General features: G+C 42.9%; 4 protein-coding genes across 4 annotated transcripts; 1 reads left to right on the forward strand and 3 right to left on the reverse strand.

Annotated features, from left to right (window-relative positions):
- Window positions 1–157: 157 nt before the first annotated feature.
- Window positions 158–10,531, forward strand: BRWD3 (bromodomain and WD repeat-containing protein). The gene is made up of 14 exons (XM_068297853.1): window positions 158–295; window positions 622–680; window positions 784–813; window positions 1,242–1,301; window positions 1,877–2,123; window positions 2,190–2,997; window positions 3,059–3,155; window positions 3,231–3,545; window positions 3,624–5,887; window positions 5,953–6,117; window positions 6,189–6,462; window positions 7,333–8,556; window positions 8,624–8,816; window positions 8,886–10,531. Exons 1-14 carry the CDS (start codon window positions 253–255, stop codon window positions 9,959–9,961), a joined length of 6,855 nt encoding a protein of 2,284 aa, XP_068153954.1. The 5' UTR covers window positions 158–252; the 3' UTR covers window positions 9,962–10,531.
- Rrp5 (Ribosomal RNA Processing 5) lies at window positions 10,365–15,044 on the reverse strand. The gene is made up of 5 exons (XM_068297854.1): window positions 14,883–15,044; window positions 12,544–14,819; window positions 11,049–12,481; window positions 10,816–10,981; window positions 10,365–10,744 (listed from the first exon to the last, which is right to left on the reverse strand). The coding sequence occupies exons 1-5, from the start codon at window positions 14,961–14,963 to the stop codon at window positions 10,564–10,566; spliced, it is 4,137 nt and encodes a 1,378-aa protein (XP_068153955.1). The 5' UTR covers window positions 14,964–15,044; the 3' UTR covers window positions 10,365–10,563.
- Window positions 15,045–15,196: 152 nt separating this feature from the next.
- Hex-t2 (Hexokinase testis 2) lies at window positions 15,197–16,785 on the reverse strand. The gene has a single exon (XM_068297248.1). It carries the CDS (start codon window positions 16,688–16,690, stop codon window positions 15,323–15,325), a length of 1,368 nt encoding a protein of 455 aa, XP_068153349.1. The 5' UTR covers window positions 16,691–16,785; the 3' UTR covers window positions 15,197–15,322.
- A 71-nt stretch (window positions 16,786–16,856) lies between these two features.
- Hex-t1 (Hexokinase testis 1) lies at window positions 16,857–18,806 on the reverse strand. The gene has a single exon (XM_068297426.1). It carries the CDS (start codon window positions 18,351–18,353, stop codon window positions 16,947–16,949), a length of 1,407 nt encoding a protein of 468 aa, XP_068153527.1. The 5' UTR covers window positions 18,354–18,806; the 3' UTR covers window positions 16,857–16,946.
- Between the last annotated feature and the right edge of the window lie 63 nt (window positions 18,807–18,869).

The raw sequence follows: 18,869 nt of genomic DNA on the forward strand, positions 1-18,869 counted from the left end.
GGAAAATACTGAAAAAAATTGGAACTACCCGCCTATGGAGATGTGTGTTACAGCTGGGAAAAATATCGATGACATTCGATTGATTTCAGTCGATAATTAAGACTATCGATGACATTGGATTGGTTTCACCAAAATACCATCTCTAGTATGTGTGAGAGAGAAAAAAAAGAAAGAATTTCAAGCAAGCAGGGAGCGAGCGAGCATTTTGTAACAAATTTACGTGTGTGTGTGATTTGTAATTCGCAATGAATAATGGAAAATAGGCCGAACAATTCAATTGATGTGATAGTGCCAGGTGTGTGTCCGAATCTAAATGAATTGTGGGTGTAGTACCATCAAAATGGCTGCTAGTCCGCAGAAGAAGGGGCCTTGATACACACAGAGGCAGCCAGCCAGCGAGCGCAAGAGGAAAAGAGAAAGAGGAATGAATGTGTTGCTGCTGTTGCCTCTGTGTAAGACCCAGGCGCCGCTGCAATTCGACTAGCTTTGCGATTTCCCACTGAAAAAAACTGCACCAAAAGGAGGAAAAGCGTTTTGAAACATTATGGGTCAGAGAGGGGGGAGCATTTATTGTGTACAAACTCTGTTTTTTAACAACTTGTTGCACATTTCTATTTGCAGAATTGTACTTTCTGATATCCAAGTTTTTGACAGCGGGCCCGCTACAAGACACTGCCAAGGTAGGTAGAACGAGACGAGCAGTTTATTGCAATTTGTTTTGATAGATATCAAACGAAAGTAAAATATGTAATTATTGTTTAAATTAAATTAACATTCTTACAGGTCCTAGTGCAGGAATTGGAGCAAAAGAAGGTAAGTCAAAAGGGGGCACAAGATCTGCAGTTAGGAAGATATAGGCAAGGGAGGGTACCCTTCGACTACCACCGCGCGCTGCCTTTGTTGTGTTATTTTTTTGTTTATATATTTTTCGCTGTTGTTGTTGGTGTTGTTGTTGCCGGCCCAAACGCTGCCTTCTCCATCCGACGTCGTCTGTTTATTCCCGAGTTCAAAACCATACTGGCAAGTGAATTTTTCAGTGGCTGGTGGTCATATGGTAGTCAGTCTGTCTGTCTGTCGTCTGTCTGCCGTTTAATAATAAAAAGTAGGTAAAACAACAAAAACATTGCGGCTGATGACGTAGTAGGTAGATTCCCACTTCACCCCCCGCAGCTGTACCATTAATGACATCCAGTGATAACATTTCTATTGTCTTCCCCCTACCCCGTTTCTTTATGTATTAGGTATTGCCCCGACGCATTGACTGGCTGGGAAATGAGCATGAACAGACCTTTGCCGAATTGGTGAGTTATTTTATACAAAATATTTATTATAAATTTGCATTTGTGGCTTGCATAAGTGATGATACGTTTGCCTTTGTCTTTTCGTGAGTCGCTCTCTTTCTGTGTGCGCGTGTGTGTATGTGTTTGTGACGTCACTTGTAGGTCATCGATTGATTGACAACCATAAGACAAAATGTAATTAATTAAATTTTGTAAAACAATAATTTAGAAATTCTATTTAATTATTTATTAATTTTTGAATTAAAAAATATGTTTTTAATCAATGTTTTTTTGACCAAAAATATAAAAGACCTTAACTGCATTAGAAATATTGCTATAATTGTCGAGACATTAGAAATTTTGAAAATATTATTTCTAAAATTGTTTTATTTAGAAATTTTTTTATAACAATTGTCGACATTTTGTTTGCCATACGCACACAGATGCATATAAGTATATGTATAACACAACCACCATTTAGCTGTGGCTTGGCAAGAACGAGACAGCTAGTTTATCTCGTATTCTGGACCCAGCGATACCAACAAATCTTTATCGATTTTTTATCGATTTTTAAACTTTGTGTCACTTTATTAAAGGAACAAAAATACGCTCATATCGGGTCGAATCATTTGCTCGAAATATGCTCCCGCCTTGGACCATTGGTGGACCAGGAGCTGGCCCCAAGTGTGCCTGGAATCAATTCACTTCTGGGCACCGGACGCCAGAATTTGCTTCGGACTAAGGAATCAGTCTATCGGTATCGTTCTCTAAGAGACTACTGCACACGTTTGCATGGTGTTTCGCTTCCCGATTCCACCCTTTCTAGGCCCATCAATAATCTAAGTAAGATCGCTAACTGAATTGAAAATAGTTTTCCGAATTAATTGCATGTTTTTATGTTTGTTACAGCCAAAGTTCTTACCGGACGAGAGCATGGGGTTCATGTGCGTCGGAAACAGCTGGTCCCCACAGATCTGTATCGCAAGACAAAACTACTTCGACGTACTGTGGGTCACCTCTCCTCGGTTTATTGTGTTCTTTTCGATCGTACGGGACGTTACATCATAACTGGTGCAGATGATTTGCTTATTAAGATTTGGTCAGCAGCGGATGGCCGTTTATTGGCCACTTTGCGTGGGGCGTCAGCGGAGATTACAGATATTGCCATTAATTTGGATAATACCATGCTCGCCGCTGGTTCTGTGGACCGCATCCTTAGGGTGTGGGATATGCAAACCACTTCACCCATTGCCGTCCTGGCTGCCCATACAGGCATGATCACATCTGTGAACTTTTGTCCATCGCCGAGAAGTGATCTAAAATATTTGGTCACGACCAGCACAGATGGTTCGATTGCATTTTGGCAGTACTCAACGCCTCGGGGACAGAAAATAACATTTGCTCCTAAGCCCACGCAATACCACGAGAAATTGCGACCGGGTCAGGCTCAAATGATGTGCACAACCTTTTCTCCGGGTGGTATGTTTCTAGCTGCCGGCTCGGCGGATCATCATGTGCGTGTCTATATGATGGCTGAGGATGGCCCGAAACGCATATTGGAGACGGAGGCTTACACAGATGCGGTTGATTCCGTTCAATGGTCGCATCGTGGCCTGAGATTCATATCTGGTAGTAAAGATGGCACGGCACATATATGGACATTTGAGTCCCAGCAGTGGAAGAGCACAAAACTCTGTATGACAGAGCGATTGGTCAGGTGAGTAACGTGATGAATAAACCATTTATCTCGAATACCAATATTTGTGTTGTTGTCTTAGCTGTCCGGAACCAGAGGAGGGTAAAAAGCTTAAAGTTACTATGGTGGCCTGGGATGCATCAGATCGATATGTCATCACGGCCGTTAACGACTACACGGTAAGTCTTTTTTAAAAAAAGGAAGGAAATGAAAAAAACTAACATTTAAATAACTATAAATATTCCTTTTGGCAGATCAAAATCTGGGACTCAAAAACAGGAAAATTACATCGAGTTTTACGCGGTCACAAGGATGAGCTTTATGTTCTGGAATCTAATCCGAAAGATGAACACGTCCTCCTCTCAGCTGGTCATGATGGCCAGGTGTTTCTCTGGGACATTGATCAAGGCGTTTGTGTGGCTAACTTCTTCAATGATATAGATGGACAAGGTCATGGCAGTGTTTTTGATGCCAAATGGTCACCAGATGGTACAATGATAGCAGCCACAGATTCCCATGGTCATATACTAATTTTCGGTTTGGGATTAGGCATGGAGAAATACAAAATGGTATGGTTGATGAAATGAAAAGAAATTTCCAGACTAACGTGACGAATTCTTTTCTTTAAATATGTGCTCCTTTATTAGCTGCCATCGGAGTTGTTCTTTCATACGGATTTTCGACCTTTGCTGCGAGATGCCCAACACCATGTGGTGGACGAACAGACGCAAATTATGCCTCATCTTATGCCGCCGCCATTTCTTGTTGATGCTGATGGCAATCCACATCCCACCAAATATCAGCGATTTGTCCCAGGACGCGAAAATTGCAGTGCCGATCAGTTGATACCCAATCTGACAATTGGCGTTGATGGTGTAGTCATTGAAGATAATGCTCCAGCCAATCTGATTCAACCTAATGCTGTGGCTCCTGTCGCGGGAGCCGGAGCCGCTGTTCATGGGCCCGCCAATTATTCTCACATAGATCGAATGATAGCAGCTTTGGCCAATCGTCAGGGAAATTCCAATGCCAATGATGGGAATTCCAGTAATGCGAATCAATCATTTGAACGTCTTACAAATCGTCAACAACCGCAACCAGATAGTCGGCAATCCCCACGTGGCAATGTTCTTGGTGGTCGCCTGGCTCAAGGATGGGCAGCATCGGCAGTCGTTCCAGCGGCAGCTCCAGCGGCTCCAGCAGCACCTGCTGCAGGCGAAGAACAAGCGCAGCAGGGTGCACCACAGCAGGCCGTACCGATTAAGTTTGTGCGTCGCACCTATGTACGTCCCATGAAATATGCCCAACAGCAAAATCTTAGGCAGACCATTTATTCTGCTGGTCAGTTTGAGTCACAAGAGTACAAACGGGAAATGCGCCGCCGACCGATTATGATAAATACGGCCAGTGCTGCCTCAGCCCATCAACAAGCTGGTGGCACGGTTGGTAGACCACGGAATACCCGCTCTAATGGTACAGGGCAAGGACGCCCAGGTCGTCGCAGGGGTGCCCAATCTGGTGAACAACCCGCCTATCGCACACGAGCTGTAAGAGATCAGGAACAAGATCGTCGCTATGATAATGCAGCTCCGGCGCATGAAGAAGAAGAGGAGGAGGATACAGCCAGCAACACATCAGGAGATACAAGCTATTCTAATGTGGAGGAAAATCTAGAGGATAGCAGTGAAGAGTCCGAAACGGATAGCTCAGACTATTCCGATTGGGTGGCAGATACGCCGGGTCCCAATCTAGAGCCTCCAAAACGATCTAAGCGAAAACCGTTATCACGCCGTCGTACCATCAGTGACGATAGCAGTGATGAAGAGACCGCGGCCACAGCGGCAGCAGCATCGGGCACTGGTGGTCAAGCTGCTGGTGGTCAGGGCAGAAGGAAAGGACGAAAGCGTGTTCTTATCCCACCAACAGCACCTAATGGTGAAATACCCGAGCTTTTCAGACCAGCCGAGTGGTTATCAGAGGTGATTCCAAGAAAGGCTCCCTACTATCCTCAAATGGGAGATGAAATAGTCTACTTTCGTCAGGGCCATCATAGATACCTGGAAGCTGTTCGTGCTAAAAAAGTCTACAAATTGTCCCATAGCTCGGAACCTTGGAACTTTCACACGCTTCGTGATCATGAGTTGGTTCGTGTAATTGGCATTAAATACGAAATTCGTCCACCTCGGCTATGCTGCCTCAAACTGGCCATGATCGATGATGAGGGCAATATGACGGGGACAACGTTTAAAATCAAATATCATGACATGCCGGATGTTCTTGATTTCTTAGTGCTCCGCCAGACATTCGATTTGGCAGTGCAGCGCAATTGGAGCATCGGTGATCGTTTTCGCTGTATGATTGGCGATGGCTGGTGGATGGGACAAATTGAATCGCGACATCCATTGGCTGCCGATTTTCCCGAATCCTTTTTTATGTGCTTTCGCGTTCGTTGGGATAATGGAGAATATGAGTATATGAGTCCTTGGGATATGGAACCTATAGATGAACAACGCCTACCGGATGAAGAAGGCGGAGCAGTTCCCGTTCTACCTGAGGAAATACGAGCTACCCTTTATCAGCCCAAATCAGAGGAATGGCATCGGGGCGATCGGGATGGAACCTGCCGACGTATCATCAATGGTTTGGAACAAGTTATGCGGCTATCAATAGCCGAACATTTCCTTGCTCCTGTCGATCTAAATATTTATCCGGATTATGCCTATCTAATCGAATATCCCATTGATTTGACGACAGTGAAATCAAGATTTGAAAATCATTTTTATCGTCGCATCACATCCGCTCAGTTTGATGTACGTTATTTGGCTACGAATGCGGAGCAATATAATCGCCGGCACACAAGTATAGTGAAGCATGCTCGAATTGTAACCGATCTGTGTTTAAGGATCATTAGGTAAGGGATACATCTAGCTGGTGTAGCTTATTCTAAAGACTATCTCTGGTTCCATCTTTCTATAGGGATGCAGATGATATTGATGTGGCTGCTGTCTATCATCAATTGGTTGATGTTTATCATTCATCCGAATCGGAAAATGAGGTCGACTCCGATGTAGTTCCATCCACCAGTACAGGACCAACAACTTCCGCTGCAGCTGCCCGCCAACGAGTCTCCTCCACAAGAAGGTGAGAGCTGGCATCAGAATTTGATTTGCATCACAAAATAAGTTTTTCTTTTGTTTTTTATAATTCATCAGATCCAATCGCATACGTTCTGATGGTGATTGGCGATCCGATTGCCGTCAACTGTTGGATTTAATGTGGCTGCGCCCCGATTCGTTGCCATTCCGTGAGCCAGTGGATACGATTGAGTTTCCAGATTATTTAGAAATTATAGCCACACCCATGGACTTGCGTACAGTTAAAGAGGATTTGCTTGGAGGGAACTATGACGATCCGATGGATTTTGCCAAGGATGTTCGTTTGATATTCCAGAATTCCAAAAACTACAATACCAACAAACGGTCTCGGGTGAGTCAAAGGCGCCACCAAATGGCAACCAAAATAAAATAAGGGAGGAGGAGGAAGAGATGGGAGAAACGGGAGTCGTCATTTGTTATTCTAAGCTATTCTAAAAACTGAACGAAAAGAGAAAAAAAACCTTTTTAAATGTCGATTTGTAGTTGCTTTTTAGTCGTTGTTTCTTCAGTTTCTGCCTCCCATACTCACCACAAAGAAGCCCTCTAAAACACACATACCACCCCCCTTTTACACACACTTATGACCACAAACACACTTACACACACACACGCATATGCAAGCTCATCTACTTTCTTTTGCCTTTCCTATATCGTTAAACATGCCTTCCAAACTTGAAATTAACCAACCAATCGATCTATCAACTAATCAATCAATCACCCACCTCATAATAATAACAATCATCAATAATATCGAATCGAATCCATATATAAATCCATCTTTTCCACAACACATCAAAATGAATGACGATCCTCCGTGTGACCAATAATTAATAGGAGACCATGGCGGTAAGGTTGCTCCTCATAAAACCGGGTTTAATCCAATTTTATGGGATTGTTGATATTTAATAAACCAATCGGAGATTTTGTTAATTGGAAAATATACAATTACTCTGTATATTAACAGGGTTATTACTTTTATAGTTTGTTTTTACCTTTTGTTATTTTCTTACCCTCTATCAGTCGATACTATGTATAGGCAATCTTAATTCCGATTTGCTTACCGAGATTATTGATAATTGGTTATGCTAGTTGTTTAGTAGAATGAAAAACAAATCGGCCAATTGATCGATTGGGAATATCAACAATCCGCCAACTTTTTTTAATATTCTTGCTAATCTTTTTCTGCTGCTTCTTTTTGCAGATCTATGCCATGACCCTGCGTCTCGGTGCCCTCTTCGAGTCCCACATTAAAACGGTCGTTACGAACTGGAAAGCGTCCCGCAGACGTGCAAATAAGAATAAATCCGGCAGCAGCGGTGGCAGCGGTCGTGGTGGTTCCAGTAGTCCCAATAAAAGAAAAGCCACAGAAAGAGCTACACGTCGCGGTGGACAAAAGCCAGCAGCAGCAGCTCGTCGTTTACCTGTGGCCCATTCAAGCGAAGATGAGGATGACGACGACGATGATGATGATGATGAGGATGACGATGAATCTGCTGCAGCAGCAGCCACTGCTCAGTCCTCATCTCGTTCGCGATCGCGACGTAATGGTGGATTGGGTGCGGCGGGAATTGTAGGTAGTAATTCGGGTTCAAACCGTGTCACTTCTTCATCTTCGACTGCTGCCCAGCAGAAGAGACGTCAAAGAATCAGCAGTGAAGAAGACGAAGAGGAAGAAGAGGAGGAGGATGAGGAAGAGGACACTTCAGAGGCCAGTAGCGATGAGGATGATGGCCATTCAAATGAAAGTTCGCCGCAACAAAGACGACCTCAACGTGGCCAAGCTCGTCGACGCGCAGCGGCTGGCAATAGCGACGATGACTTCAATGCAAATGACTCGGAGGAGAGCTACAATCCCAATGAAAATAATAATCGTCGTCGTCGTGCTGGTGGTGCCGCCGGTAGTAGGAAACAGCGCGTCTCCAACAACGGTCAACCACATGGCAGAAAGCGACGTAGTTCTGAGGAGCGAACAGGAGGATCAACTGTTGCAACACGTCCCCGTTCCAGACGTCTTATGGGCGGAAGCTCCGAAGATGCCTCTGCATCCCATTCGCAACAAGATGAAAGCACTCAGGATAGCCATAATCATGTGACGCCACGGAAAAGAGCCAAAGCCGGACGATCGTCATCTCATGCTATTTCCAATGGTGCCAGTACCAGTGCGGCTGGTGCTGTGGCAGGAGTTGTCGAGAGTCCCTCTCGCAATACACGTGCCAATGGTGGCAGATCATCTAGTGGTCAACATCCGACTGAGAATGATCATAGCTATCATCTGCCGGTGCGTAATGGACGGATTATAGAATCCGATACAGATTCGCATGGTCATAGTGCAGTGGGTAGACCGACAAGGCAAAGTGCCAAGCGTGCACTTATGGATTGGGGACGGGGCAGTGATATAGAAGAGGAGAGCGAAGAAGCGGAAGAGGTTAGTTTAAAAGCAACAGTTCGATGAGGACAAAAGTTAATAACTTTTTTTACTTTTATTTCTTTAGATTTTACCCACACCCACCAAGGATGATATGCCATCGACGAGTCGCGCTGCATTGGCTTCAGCTGCTGGTACTTCACGGCAATTGCGGACAAATCGCAATACAGTGGTGAGAACCGCACCCAGCGATGACGACGAGGAGGATGATGACGACGACGATGATAGTGATAATGAGCCGCTTGCCAATAATCAGCAAAGTAAGTTTAGTCCATTTTCCCTTGATTCTTTATCAAAAATCCATATCAATCAATTACTTTTCTTCGCAGAATCTGCCCATAACACACCATCAAAAGCATCAACAGCGACGACGTCATTGTCAGCGGCAGCAACGGTAGCGCCTCATCCACTAGCGCTGCGACGACGTCTGCCATCACCGATCAGGAGCACCCACATGACCCGTTCTCATGCCACATCAACGACGACAGCAACAACCACTCAATCCACCTCACAGCCGTCCGGTCTTGCCACCCATGATCATAATTATCTGAGCTCACGGCAAGGTCCGAGACGAATGTTGTCACGTCATCAGCGTAATGCCGATGAGCTTGACTCTAGCCTAGATCCCTTGGACAATTCCCGACTGTTAAATGGCATTGTTAGTCGTCATAGTCGACAACCCACCTCAACCACCACCAGCGCCACTACTAGCACCGCCAATAATGCTAGTAGTATAAGCACGCGTCGTCTACGTGGACGTACAAGTCAGGAGAATTCCCAAGAGGAAGAGCAAGCGGAAGAGGCTGCGGCTTCTGATGAGGGTACCGATGGTGGCTCGACCTCACAAAGCAGCGCAGCGGAGTCAGCTACGGATTCAGAAGACAATCAGCCATTGACCAGCTATGTGTCGCCAAGCAATGGAGGAGGAAGCAACCAACAACAGCATCTGCGACGCAGGACCAAAAACTCATCAACTCCAGCCTCAAATCAAAGACAACGTCGTCCCACTCGTCGTCCGCCATCGGATAATTCATTCATTAATGATAATAATGATGATGAGGATGACGAAGAAGAAGACGACGACGATGACGATGATCTGCCCAGAAATAGGCGTCGTCCGAACTCCAATCGTCGTGGGCGCAATCAAAAGCGTCCACGCTATAACGAGCAATCTGATGACGATGAGCAGCAACAACAGCAGCAACTGCCACGCAAAAGAATGCGTAATGGTAATGGCTCCCAGGAGCATGATACCAGAGAATCGCGTCCTCGTTCAACCGGTTGGGAAGAAGACGATAATGGCCACAGCAGCACCGTGGACAGTGATGAGCAATTGGTCAGCGTTAGCAGTCGCGGTCGAGTGCGTAAAATCTCAGCTAAAGCGCGAGGCATTTTCAAGGAATGAGGGAGTGGATAACCCCCACCCCCGAAAAAATACAACAAACCCAGATGCAGACTGTTTTATGTATAAATTAAAGATAAAGAAAAACTTGATAAAATTAAACTTTTTTATAGAGTCACTTAGCTTCTTTATTGATTAATGTGTAAGAATCACTTGTCACCTCACCCCTCACTTCATCGAAGGCCCCACAAACACTACCATCCTTCCCACATTATTCCAAATACCAACTTAGGCCTAAGTATAAAGTGTTCTCATCGAAACCTTCTCGCCCACCCCAACAACAATCCATCCATCCATCCTACTTTATAAATCACACATCATCATTTTTTGTTTATTGTACTTTAGTTCACACTTATAATTTGTGGTGTCTCTCAATGAAAGCCCATTATTTTTTTCTTATTCTTGTATGTATTTTCTATATATAAGATTATATATATAGACAATAGGTACTTTATTATACATATATGTATTTAAAAAACATGGTAGAACTTCGCAAGAAATCACACACTTCATTTAAAAAAAGGTTAATTTCTATAGAAAATAAAACGAAAAAAAAAAATGAAAGCAAGTGTATATTTAGTTACTAAATTCTAATTCATAAATCCTTAATTGACAGCTGCTCCAGCCAGTTTGGCATAGTTTCTAACCCATTGCTCTGCCTGCTGTTTAACATTGGCCACATGGGCCTCGGTACCAAAGTTTTCTTCGAGTTGCAAATACTTTTTATAGATTACTTGCATTTTATTGGGTCTCAGTTTTTGGACAACAGCACGTTCCAAGACATTTCTACAAAATAAAAATAAAAGCAAGAATTAAATCCAGAATCTTTCTGATTAGATCTTTTATGTAAAATTTACCTGGCTGCATCAATTAATTGTGCCTTGATTAGCATGTCCACATAGACTAACCAAATGTCAGTGCGTTTCGGGTAGGAGGTCACCACATCATCAAGCAATGTTTGAGCCATATCGGGAGCATCATGTTTGGCAAACAATTTGGCAAATGCCACAATGCAATTGATATCTGTAGAAATGAAACACAAGGAGAGGAGTTTAGAGTCAATCTAGTGTGTAATTTTATGCAAACTTACGGTCTGAATTGGGCAACGTTCGCAGGGCACGCTGGAGCAAAGCATGAACTTGATCGGAACGTCCCAGCCAGAAATAGGCATCGGCGGCGAGGGACCAAACTTTTAGTTGCGATTTGAATTTATTCAAAATAGTGACCAGAACGCCAGAGAGTCGTTCCTTTTGATTGTTTTTCCTAAAAATATCAACCAAGCTGAGATAAATCTCTAGAGGATCATTGGAGTTGAGTGCCTCCTTCAGGACATCATCGAAGTTCTGGCTGTTGTAGGTGAGCTCAATGTTAAGCAAAGCACTCCAAATATTACGCAACTCTTGTGATTCGCGGAACGATATTGTTGAAATGGCACGCCGGGCCAAGACACGAGCCTTCTCGATTTCCGTGTTGGACAAAAGGAAGGCTATGTATTGCAGCCAGGTTAAACTATTGTTGGGCTGTGCCAAGACCAGTCGTTCATATTGATCGATGGTTTCGGGTTTGGCGTCTGGATCAGCATTCCGTTCCTCAATCTCACGCAGACGTTGTTCTTCCTTAACTTGGGCTTTAGCCTTGGCCTTGGAACTAAGTCGTCTTTTTTTGGGATCCTGTTGCTCAGTCTCATCAGCTTCATCACTGCTGGAGGAATCAGCAGCAGCATTTGAAGCTTCACTTTCATTCCAGAAGTTCAAGACACCTGGTAAACGGGTTGGAGGTGGAACTGCTTCTGTTTCTGTAGCTGGTGGTTCCAGGCGTTTGGCCGATTGTCTATCCTCAAAGAAGAGTGGACCCTTTTCCATTTTCGACTTTTTAGTTTTGACAGCCGGTGATGAAAGTGTCTCCTCCTCTAATGCTCGCTTTACTCCAGTCACTACACCTACTCCAACTCCGCGCCAGAGTTTCCATACATTTTCTGGCACTGCTATGGGCAAGTGATCATGTATAAAGCCAATATTGCAAAAATCTCCCTGTCTAAGTCCAGCACTGGCAGAATTCTCCACATCGTTGGTATGCAGGCGAATGGGGCAAAAAACTAAAGGATTCACTCCCTTCTTTTTAAGCGAGCATATTGCTATGGATTCCAATTTGAGCAGTACTTTGGCCTTCATGCCAGCTTTGCCCATCAGATTCTGTGGTAAATCTGTGCTGGTGGTAATATGTTCAATATCTACCCGCTTATTGCTTATCAGAAGAACATCACTGGCATAATCAATCCAAAGAATCACAGCTTGATGTTTGCTGCCCTTGGCTGGAGCATTGGCATGACCAGAAGGTGCTAAGCTGGCCACAAGCAATGCAGTCAATTTTGGTGATTTGTCGACCGAGTAAAGCCAGTCATTTGAAACTGGATCGATTCCTTTGAATACGACATTAATTTTCTCACCTATCGTATATTTGGCTATGGGGGCGGAAAATAGGCTTCTCACCGACGATCTAATGTGTGCAACTTCTTGAAGGTAACTGAAATAAAAAACAACGATTAAAGTGATTTTAAAATGCTATTGATTCATCATTGAGCCTACCTCTCCACCATGCCGGCAGTTTCAGTTAGTTTGCCGCTCCATACATCGGTTAGTTTCGCCGATACGGTTAGAGTCTTGGTCTCTGGCTCTTTGCTAAGAACTTTCACATAGAGCAATTGCTCCGGGACCAGTGTAACAGATGCGTCTCTTACGGCATTAAGCCGTAACATTTTTACATGCAATTTCACCAATTTATTGTAATTCCTTACTAGTACCAGGACGTCGATAACCTGATCAGTAACATTTTTAACATATGCTCTTAAGATGTCACCTTCCCGCACAGATTGCCAATCCTTTGTTTCATGCTCACTGAAGTAGGGTACATCCCGTACACTGAATATGTTCTGGTTAATGCAAGCGGCCTCCGTTTGAGTGCCCACTGGATATATACGTTTCTGGGCATGTAATAACTCTGGATAATCCGACAGTAATCTTATCGGAATGAGACCCAAATAATCCTCTTCTTCCTCATCTGCATCTTGGCCATAGTTAATTTTAAATTGTAAACCCGAATCCAAGCTATTGGTTACCTCAACTGGACAAATTTCACCCAATAGAAATTTATCCTCTGGTAGGGCCAAAACAATTTGTTCCTTTTGTCGTCGTAAAATCCGAAACTTCATTGTTTGTCCTTCGGTCATACTCAACTGATCCTTTAGTTGTTGTTTATAAAGGACGCCCTTGAGGCCATTACAGAACTTAACAAGGAAGAAGTTTAACTCACTTTTAACCACGGTTCCAGTGAAGACTTGTCCCTCCTGGGCACTTTGCAAATTGGTCAATAGTTTGGCATTTTTACTTAGATATTCAGGACGATTGCTTAGATAGCATGTACGTCGTTCCAAATTTACATCTAATATACGACAACGTACACGTTGACCCACTTCATAACGTTGCCCCGGGGCCAGGTATAAGGCATCAATAATTCCATTGATTTTTCCTAGTTTTAAGCTCCATCCACCATTAATCTTTGTGTCCTGTTTAATCAGACGCGCCGAAACAAGATCACCCGGATGGAGATCTTCCAGAGTATAGAGTTTCTCATTGACAACATTCGGATCATCCGAACAATAATAAAGGGACTCAATGAGATCATAGCCCAAGACACGAACTTTATGTTTCGTTTTTCGTCCATATTTCGATAGCACTTCATCCTTATCGTAGTTTCCCTTATAGTGAGATTTGATGCAACTATAGGAGATGAGTCCTTTGGATTGCTTATTAAGAAGAAGAATTACACCACCGCTAGCCAAACGCAATACTTTGGCTTTTTCTACAATAGAACCCTTTTTGAGTTCGGTTTGGTCCTCGGCTTCATCTTCCACATCTTGCTCTGGTCTGGCTTTAATCTCTACATTCAGTGTCAAATAAACCAACTTGGTTAATGGCATGGTGTAGAGTACTCGGGCATTGTACTCCTCGTTTAGATCATAATCCTGGAGCGTGTGCAGTGGATGGCCCAGATGATGCTCATTAATGTAGGCCACAAAATTCTCATTCATTATGCTTCCCTTGAGGCCATCTTTCAAGTGCTTGGACAATTTGAATCTAACTATACTGCCGGGCAGTAAATAATCTAGATTAGTTTCGTTTTGACTTTTCATTTTTAACTTATTCTGATCCGAGATTATCTGGCATGTGCAAGTGCTTTGATTCTTATCATGTGTGATTTGCTTGACCTTTAAAAAAGCCAGTTGTCCCACATGAAGTTGGTTTTCATTTGATTCCTCATTGGGCACAAAGGCCTGTAGGCCTTGTATTCCCGTCTCGATAATGTAGCCATGCTCCTGCATTTCGGCAATGGCTCCGGAAAAAATGAATCCCTTCTTAATGCTCGTATGTTGAAGTTGGCTATGCACATCGGCTGGCTTAAGCGAGAGAATTATAGTAACACGCTTGGTCTCTAATTGATCTGTCTTTATAGCCCGTCCATAGACTATCTGGCCCACATGAAACAGTTCGGTCAAATCATGATATTCACTTGTGTCTCCCGCCATGGCAGCTTTGGCTACACGGGCATATGATTCAGATATATCAGCCACCAGAGCACGAGCTGTTAATCGTCCAGGTAGAGCAACTTGCACCGATGTAGCCGATGTTTCTCTGACCACTCCCATAACAAGCATCTCCTCCTGTAGTGTATCGAATTTCAATGACTCGGCCGAGAAAGCCTCCAGCTGCTCACCAACGTTTGTCTCATCTTGGTCAAGTTCATTGGGCTGCTTGTCCTTAGGTTTTGGTGCTTTTTTAATTTTTTTCTGTGTGGCTCCGAAAATCTTAACGAGGGAAAGGTATAAAAGTTAGCGACTTAACGAGAAATGTTAAATTTCAAATCTTACTATATTCGAATCACTGTTGGCCGATTTACTCTCCTGATGGACTATCCCACCACGGGGAAAGCTCTTCTCATTGGGTACCATGGTTTTAAGTCAATTGTCGCAATAATTCTTCGTTTTTTAACGCTTTTCGAAAATACACGTGCTGTAGCCAAAGTAAAACAATAGTGATGACACTTCTCTTATTTTTAGTTTTGCAACACTAACTATCGATATCGATGGGACCCACTTGTTTGAATTAAATGCAAAATATAGTAATAAATAACTAAAACAGAAACTACAATTGAAAAATATATATAAAGTACATAGACGGAATGTTTGCAAATAAGGCAATTACTTTTATTTAGGTCACAAATCTAAAAATTTGTTCGGCGTTGCGCCATCTAGCGGCTTACTGGCTCCCCCAATGGACCAATTTTAAAAAAATTGAGCGCGCCAAATATTTATTCCTTGGTAAACTTATTACTGACAGCAGCAGCCGCCACTAGTGCAGCACCACGACCAGAACCATCCTCTGAAAGGACGATACGAAAATGGAATCCTGGCCTTAATAATTTAGATACATGATGCACAAGTATATCGTGAAATTTGGGATGGAACCGGTAGACACCACCGTCAACGCCTATGGTCACGTCACTGGCGTTCATCTTATTAATGAGGCAGACAAGGCCGCAGGCTGTCAGCTTGGCGGCACGAGTTGATACAGTTTCGCAAATAAAACGCAAGCAGCGTTTGTCGAATTCGGTGGTCTGACGGACTCCAATTTTGTCAAGGACTAAGCTGGCGTTTCGATACTGTCCCGGCGCATCACTTTCCACCTCGGATATAAAGCTGGTCTGAAAACTCCATTTCTGGAAAATGAACTCCGAGGAGTGTCCTTTAAATAGTACACCCTTTCCGATAAGGTCTATGAGTATCAAACGGACTAGTTCACCCAGATACATGCCAGAGATGCATTTTTCAAATGTCTGCCTGTTAACATTTGGTGTTTGCTTGTCCACTAATTTATCGAAAGGTGTTTTTATGAAATCAAGAACTCCATTATCACCAAATGCTCCCCACTCGCAATTGATAATCATGTATGGCTTGGAACTCGTCTGATAATTCTGAAACATCTCTGCATTGGCGGTCTTTTCCACATAACAGGCATTGGTGCCAGTGCCAACGATTAAGCCAATCCGGCAATTGCGGGATAAGTAGGCACAGGACATTAAAGTGCCAACCGTATCATTGAGTATGGCAACAATATTAATTTTCAAATCTTTGCGCCGGGCGATGGCCTCTTCCAGCAGCTGGACTACATTCTTTCCCACCACACCATCACAACTGAATCCCTTGGTCCAGGCAGTCAATACTCCATTGGCCAGACCATTTTGACGCAAGGGAAAGGAAAAGGTAAATCCCAACGGCAAATTATCTCCTTCAACATGGTGATCCTTGCAGAAATTTGCCAAACATTCGGCTAAAAAATCGAATAGATCCCCGCCCGGGCCACTAATTAGTGATTTCTCCATTATATAAGTTTTCGATTCAATATTCGTTTCGAAATCATTTATCAACGTGACCAAAAGAACACGAAAATGTGTTCCTCCCAAATCTAAGGCCAAAAACTTGCCACGCTCTTGTCCTGTGGGCAAGTCCTGCACGTGACTAACGTAGCATTTGATAACAGACCTGGCATGCGTGTCTCGTGCGAGACCCATATTAATTTCTTTGGTCATGCGATCTATAACTTCAATCATTTGATCTTCGCCAAGCATAAAGCGTTTACACAGCTCATAGGCCTCTGGAAACTCATCTTTAGGATTCATTTTGCCGATTTCAAGGACTGCAATGGCTGCGGGACTTGAATTTTAAAAATTTTTACAAACCAAAAGAAAGGGGGAGAATTTTGAATTTTGAATATCTAAATGAGAATTAAAGCAAGGTTAAAAATAAAATAAATAAAACTGTCGAATTTTTACAAATTACTTAAATTTGCCATCGAGTTTATTAGAAATTTGCTTGAAAAGAATACAGATATCAACGCATATCAAAATGAATTTTAAATTGACAAAGATTTGGTTTTTAGATATCCATTTCAAACAATTTGGATCCGGAACGATTATGTACATTCACATAGCTCTGACCGGCCATTATGGCTGCTCCCACACCGCAACTATCTTCGGCCACAACAATATCGAATTTATATTCCGGTTCAGTTAGCAATCGGGTATAGTAAATCAACTTATCCGGATAAGTGGGATGGAGGCGATATAGCCCTCCATCAACAGCAATCGAGACCTTTGAATATTTCATGCGATTCAAGATGCTAGCTAAACCACAACCCACTAATTGGGCAGAACGTGTCATCACCGTCTCGCATATAAATCGAAAGGCAGCCAGATCTTTTTCCTTGCAATTACGTATTTGAAATTTATCCATAACCTCTTGAGCCTTAACATAGACACCCGGTGGATCGGATTCAATGGCAATAAGAGATTTCATTTCCATTTTCCACTGTATGCCAATATAATCACGTTTTTGATCGACAAAAATGGCGCCAGACTTCATAAGACGCAACACGATCAAACGGACCAGTTCACCCGTAAAGAGAGTGGCCACACATTTCTCATAGAGTCGTGATCCCGGTGAACTTGACTCACTATCCAGAATTTTATCAAACTCATTGCGTATAAAATCCAAGTGACCATTCTCACCGAAACGCGCCCAATCGGTATTTATGATCATAATATCCTTTTTTGTATCATTTACCTCGTCAAAGATTTCGCAATTGCTTGATTGTTCCACATAGCAGGCATTCGTAATGGTGCCGACGATTAGACCCAATTTCGTATCGGGCAGAGTCCAGCAGAGGGACAATAATGTCCCAGTACCGACATTAATTATACCCATTATATTCACACTTACTTCTGGATAACGCACTAGAGCTTCACGTAACAATTGCACCACATCTTTGCCCACAGCTCCCTGGGCACCAAAGCCCTTGGGCCAAGACAACAGTATGCCCACATCTAGGGCCAATTTATTCAATGGAAATGCGAATGCTATACCCATTGGTAGATTATCCTTCTCCACCTTCTTTTCCTTAACGAAAATTGCAATATGTTGGGCTAAAAAATTAAAGAGTTCATTGCCCTTGCCAGCGGCTATAGTATAGGGCATAATAATGCATTTCGAGCTCATATAGACATCCTTTTCGCTGCTAAACTTCACTAACATTATACGACAATTTGTGGGTAAAATTTCTAAAGCCAAAAATCTGCCACGTTCACGGCCCGTTGGCAAATCCTGAACATAGCTTAAGTAACATGGTATCGAGGTCCTATCATGACCGTCTCGGCTTAAACCTAGACCAATTTCATTATCCAATCCGTTGCGTATTTTAAATAAGTCATCATCATTTAGTATGAAGGATTTGCAGGTATTGTAGACTTCGGCAAAATCAATTTGCGGATCGTATTTGGGCCCCATTTTTTCAAACGAAATTCAATGATTTTTAAATTTTTTTGTCGACAAAATTTAAATTAAAATGCTTGATTTGAAAACAAAGGAGACGACTTCTTTGAAAAATCAATCAAACATAAACCGAAACATTACTTTGGGTCGATCTATGTACATACATATGTAGCTTTACGATTTCTGTACAATGGTGGCCACGAATTTATGACGTTTGTTTTTATGACTTTAGTTCTCGGCTCCTAAGTAACTTTATAGAATCATTTTGTTGGTCAGATGATGAATCGTAAAAATGGTCCTCTTAGTTTATTCACTTTTTTCCCATTTTTTGGCGGGCGAATATTCAAGACGTAAGACGTCATAAATTTGTGGCCGCCACTGTATATTCGAAGGTGGTTTTCTATCTATGTATGTATGTATATTCTGAGCAGATATCTCAGTCAAGAACATTTCCAATATCTATATCTTATAGTTGTCCGATCGGTACATCGGTTCCCATTGCTATAAATTCAAAGAAAATGTGATTAAAAC

The sequence above is a fragment of the Drosophila tropicalis genome, unplaced genomic scaffold (assembly GCF_018151085.1).
Source record: "Drosophila tropicalis isolate 14030-0801.00 unplaced genomic scaffold, ASM1815108v1 contig_859, whole genome shotgun sequence".
In the NCBI taxonomy this organism is placed as follows: domain Eukaryota; kingdom Metazoa; phylum Arthropoda; class Insecta; order Diptera; family Drosophilidae; genus Drosophila; species Drosophila tropicalis.